At 35.6% G+C, this 5438-nt stretch overlaps 1 protein-coding gene across 1 annotated transcript; it reads right to left on the bottom strand.

Annotated features, from left to right (window-relative positions):
- Positions 1–904: 904 nt before the first annotated feature.
- On the bottom strand, positions 905–2626 carry LOC142335387 (mitochondrial import inner membrane translocase subunit Tim17-B-like). The gene is made up of 2 exons (XM_075383851.1): positions 2217–2626; positions 905–1260 (listed from the first exon to the last, which is right to left on the bottom strand). The coding sequence occupies exons 1-2, from the start codon at positions 2596–2598 to the stop codon at positions 1025–1027; spliced, it is 618 nt and encodes a 205-aa protein (XP_075239966.1). The 5' UTR covers positions 2599–2626; the 3' UTR covers positions 905–1024.
- Between the last annotated feature and the right edge of the window lie 2812 nt (positions 2627–5438).

The raw sequence follows: 5438 nt of genomic DNA, 5'->3' as shown, positions 1-5438 counted from the left end.
CAGAATATTGCGTAAGAAACCATTCTAAATTCTTTTTCTGACTTTGACTTTTTTCAGCAGATTGACTTAAAAACTTCGTTTCACACGTGGCATTTGACTTCCTAACAGATCCTATAATATAGAAGTTACCAATTGAAAAAATAGATCACCATTCTCCTCTTCGAGTCGTAAAAATGATCAGCCAGTACTCCTCTTCGAGTGGTAAAAAGACAGCGCCCAAATATAATTCTAAGTAAAAATCGAGAAGGCCGATAATAGCCCAGTTATCGCTTTGCGATTAATAAAAATTTGCATTTAAGAAAACTCAAAACAAATGAAACTTCTGTAGATGATAAAGATATTTCAAATGTTTTGTCATTGACTCTGTTTGCTACAAATAAAAACTCGTCACAAATAAAAAACAAACTATTCAAAATACTGGCCAACATTACACAATCATCTTAGTTGAACTACATAATCAAAGGACAATAGTGTAGAAATTACTCTGCCAACTGGATTTCCGAGTGCCACTTTTAAGTAAATTCCCCGTCTAAAATTCATTTCTCCATAGCGATTGGTTTAAAACAATATTCATTGTAATAATTGTTCAAGAGCTTTGGGAAAAAACTTGAGGGAAATATGAGTTATTCAAATAGGTGCTCTGACAAAACAAGAACGTTTCACGACTTATTGCAAAATAGCTCAGATAAGGCTTCTGGTAAAACAAACAGGTTCATTATTAGGAAACATCATTAAGAATTCAGAGCGAATTCCCTTATATCAGGAGCAAGCTCAAAAAAAGAAGTTTCCTGATAAAAAAAAAGATGAAAAGCCGTTTTTTAGCTGGTTCGGATAAAATCCACTTTACGAACTGGCTAAAAAAATAGCAAAGTAAAGCCGAGCTATATCCATCGAGGAAAAACTAGCAGTTTGAACAATAAAATTGAATATCTCAAGATGTCACAATTAGCATTTTCTGAAGAGCCTTGCACGTCGGGGTCAATTTACCGAGTAGTTGTGGGTACAACATCTTCGGTTAAAGAAATCAAAGAGAGGCTGTTGAGTTGGTTGCACTGGCTGCATAGTTGATTGGTCCTGAGGGTGGACTATTGGCTGGCTGGTTGTCTGATTGGTTCCACCAAGAGGACAGTCTCTCCGAGAAAGTCATCTTTTCAAATTCCTCCATCTGTTGCTGTTGTTTCTTCATGTGTTCTTCCTGTTGCAACACGTGTACCGGCTCAAACTGTGCCTCACCCCACTTGTTCATGTACAGCATCATTCCTGCACAACCAAATAATTCTAGAGGGATGAGAAATACTTCCGGAGAACTAAGTCAAAAGCAAATTATAACAGACGGCAATAGAGGCCTGGGAATCTGCGCTTAAGGTTTGACTGATACAGAAAAGACGACTGGTGCAATTCTGCGCATGACATATATAATCTCAACACAGTGCTAGAGCTCAAGGATTATGAGTTACTTAGTCGCACTTGTCAGAATTTGCTCACAGAACCTAAATAAAACTTCTGAATAGATATGAGACACAGAAGCTCGGTACGTGCGCTTGCTTCCGAAATCTGTTAGACGCAAATCTCGAATCAAACAAAATTAACCTTCAAAAGCGATCATCATAATGTTACGATCCTCATAATGATCTTCATGTAACCTCAGAGATACATCAGACGGAACCCAGGAAATACTACTTTTGACTACAATTTAACGCCACCTAAATTGAAAAATTCGATAAATTTCTGAATAAAACATCAGTTCTTGCCCAGATTTGCGACCCTTTTGGTAAATTTTTTGGCAGTTCCAAAAACGTCCAAAAAACTGTCGAAAAAAGGGAAAATTTTATTGAACGTTTGAAAGAACTATGAATATCCCACTAAAAACTAATTTTAATGTTTATTCGCTATCGTTTAACTAGGATGCAATATCTTCTCCTAAAACCTGCCAGTTAAATTAAGACGAGTCACTTCGATCAACATGAAAACATAATTACTTGCTCGAACAAAAATTTCAGGGGAACAGCACAACGTCGCGCACAAACTCAATTGAAAACAAGTGAAACAAATGAGTGCAAAAAAATCAAATTTTTCAAACCGACGATTGAGTAAAAAATTTGGGCTAGGCCAAAGCAGCAAGGACAATGATAACGACCAAGTATCACTGTCGCAGCTGTTAAGCACAGAAAAAAAGGCGTTCGAATCTAAGACGTGCAAAGCAGTAGATCGCTCACCTTCAATTAAACCCAAAATTATGCCACCCACAACACCTTGTCCAAGAGCTGCCGGGAGTCCAGACCTGATTGCAAGAATAAAACCAGTAGCAAATCCAGAAAATATTGAGTTAAAAGGGTCCTCTTTACGCCTGATTGCAACCATGCTGCAGTCAATGCTGGAAAAAGTGAAACCCCACATTGCAAAAGCACCACCTGTAATGGGCGCGCGCACTCTCACATAGTTAGCACCCTCGAACAGTCTGTTTCCAATTCCTTTGGGTGCGTTTCGGACACCTTTCACAAAGTGAAAAATTCCTCCTCCAATAGCACCCATGCAAAACGCTCCTCCTGCATCGTCAAAAATACGCCACGGACACGGTTCTCTCGTGTACTCGTCCATTACATGGATCTGAAATTCAAGGAAAATTGAAATCAATTCGGAGACAAAAAATTATCTTTCAATGATTGCGGAAAATTTTAGGGTTTCTGGACAACGTAACTGTTTCCAGTAATTAACCGGAAGGTAATTTACACTTAGATTTTACCCAGCCACCTTTTCAATAGCGCTTCAGTTTCTCACGAAGATCAAATTTCGATCTTGTTGCATTTGTTAATTTTGACCTCTCCTGAAGGATTCATTTCCCATGCTCATCTTAGTTGAGACTTAGATTTGGTTAGTGTACTCTAAGCTCCATGCTACAAAATTTTTGTTTGAGCTGCATCCCTCATTTTTTGATACTACCAGGGTACACAAGCAACCCATTAAACACATTTGAGTTTTACAGTCGCCTCGTTACACCGATCAACAAATTTTGATTGACACAATCAAACATTTATCAAAGATCACTCTTTTGAATTTAACTCTACTTTAATATCTTCGATGATTTTTGGAACTTAAATTACGCTTAAATAATTTGCATTCAGATTTCAAATATCAGCTAAACTTTAAACAATTTTTTCGTTTTTGATCTGTCAAGCTTTGCTATTTTTCAATCGTAAGGGTATTTACGGACTTCAACAAGATTTGAGCAAACTAATTTTTTGTAGTGTCTCTAGAGTTAGGAACTAAATGTTTCAAATTCTTAATTTCTATTATAGTCTAGATCCAGAAAAATTTTGCAGAAAATTGCAACTGGTGTTAGTAGTTAGCACTCGCAATTTCGGGTTATAAGACTTCAAAATTATTAATGTTGTTCTAACCTCCAATTTATACTACCATAGCTTGTTTTATGTCAGTTTTGACTGACCAATATCTTTTAGTGCAAGATACCAAAGCGGTATCACTGGAAAGTCCTTGAAAAACTGAAACAAACTCAGGAACATAGCTAGCAGATTGCCAGAAAATAGCCGCAATAGCTTCGTAGATCTGCAGTCTCAAAGTGCGGAATCTTTGAGAGTGAGGTAAGTCAGGTGCGACCAAAAACTCGAATGAAAAAAACATATACCAGGACAAGTCCCGACGTACCATTCAAAGGATTTTCATTGACTACACAAAAAACTAGACCCAGACCGGACTATGAGTGAATTGGGAGAACCATTTCTAAAAAAAACTCAGATAGAAAAACTAAAACAAAAAAACGGAAAATAAATGTCAAAATGCCGCATGTGAACAAAACACCACTAGCGAGAAATATAAATTTTGTTCAAACAAAACACTAGGCCTAGAATTAACTATCAATGGATTGCTAAAACCACTTAGAAAAAAATCCGATCAAAAAAATCGAAAAAAAACAGTAAAAATCAAAGTGAAATTGCCGCATGTGAACAAAAAAACCACTACCGAAAAAGCCAATTTTTGTTCAAACACCGTTTTCTCACTCTACTTAAAAATTAGAGCGAAAAAAATCACGCCGCAAAACCACTCGCTTTTTTGCTCGACTTCCTGTTTCGGCGTGACCAAACAAAGTCACTACTCCAATTTGACTTCCAAAATAATGAAAATATGTGAACAGATCTTAAAAAAAAGACAGCGCCCCAATACAATTCAAATTCTTTGATTTGTAAAAATCGCTCCACTGAGAGTGAAAATGACTTCACACATGCAATCCAGTTGAGATTGCATGAAGGGATGAAAAAAAAGCAGAATTGAAGTGATTGTGACGTCATTTGGTCGTAACAAAAATCATGACGACAAAAAAAAACTACAGAAGGCCCATAATAGCCTCAGCTATCGCTTCGCGTCTATTAAAAAAATCTTGAGTAAAATATTTCTTAAATGCCCGAGGTTTCTTTTCTTTTTCTTAAATTCCGTAACAAACTCCTCCAAACGTTCATTTTGTCCAGCAAAATCACATCAAAATGATAGGTTGTGATTTCTGATAGAACAATTACGAAATTTACAAAGAAAGCACGGCCAATTTTTTAAAGAACTTTAACTTTTATGCGTCTGTTTCAGATACTCTATCCTTACACTTTTCAATATTTTCATTTCTGGAAGAAAAAATTTGGATTAGTTTCCAAAATTTTTCAACATTTTTCATCTTTCTAAGCTTTGTATGCACCTATAGCCTAAATATTCTCAACATTTCGTTGGCAACATGTGATTAATGTTCTTATTTTGCAGTAGGAAGTAAGATCAAAAGCAAAAAAGCGCTAAACATTTAAGAGTGACAAAGTTTTAAAAAATTGCAAAAAAGTACTTTTTCATTTTAAATCGATTAAATCATTCATCAATGAAAAATCATTGAAAAACTTTCGCCTCAAAACCTATTGAAGAAAATTCATGGATTGATTGTGATGATCATAGGCACCACTGAATCTCTAGGTGGCAAAAAGGGTTGAATCACAATCAGAAAAGATACCAATTATAAGTATTTTCATTTTCTTGCATGTCCTAAACTAGAGTACAGTTTCACGCTGATTGCACAATTATATTGACATTAACTTCTAAGTTGAACGCTAGCAAGCTAAATAAACATTCGCTCTAATGCACTCAGAGAAAACCTTTTAGAGAGTGACTTCAAGACCGGGCTCATCAGTTTATACAGTTCCGTTTGGATCTGAATTTTTGTCAAACGCCTATTAAAATAGGTAAATTATGATAAAAATTGTTTCTATGAAAGTTTCTCTATCAAAAATGTTTCGCTATTCTATATAATCAAAATGTTTCTCTATTCTATATGTTTCTATGAACATTCTTTCAATATTCTTCCGAACTCAATTCTATTGATGAATAAATTCGGTCAGAATTCAAGCTTGAAAAGCAAGATTTGAGTAAATCAGAAAACGTGAACAAAAAAT

Source organism: Convolutriloba macropyga, chromosome 2, assembly GCF_964194025.1.
Source record: "Convolutriloba macropyga chromosome 2, txConMacr16.3, whole genome shotgun sequence".
In the NCBI taxonomy this organism is placed as follows: domain Eukaryota; kingdom Metazoa; phylum Xenacoelomorpha; order Acoela; family Convolutidae; genus Convolutriloba; species Convolutriloba macropyga.
The sequence above is the reverse complement of the archived record's forward strand: the minus strand, read 5'-3'. Positions and strand labels throughout refer to the sequence as shown.

Coding starts and splice junctions, on each gene's coding strand:
- LOC142335387 (XM_075383851.1), bottom strand. CDS start 2,598: ATGGACGAGTACACGAGAGAACCGTGTCCGTGGCGTATTTTTGACGAT. Junction 1,261..2,216: donor AATTTTGGGTTTAATTGAAG/GTGAGCGATCTA, acceptor TTGGTTGTGCAG/GAATGATGCTGTACATGAAC.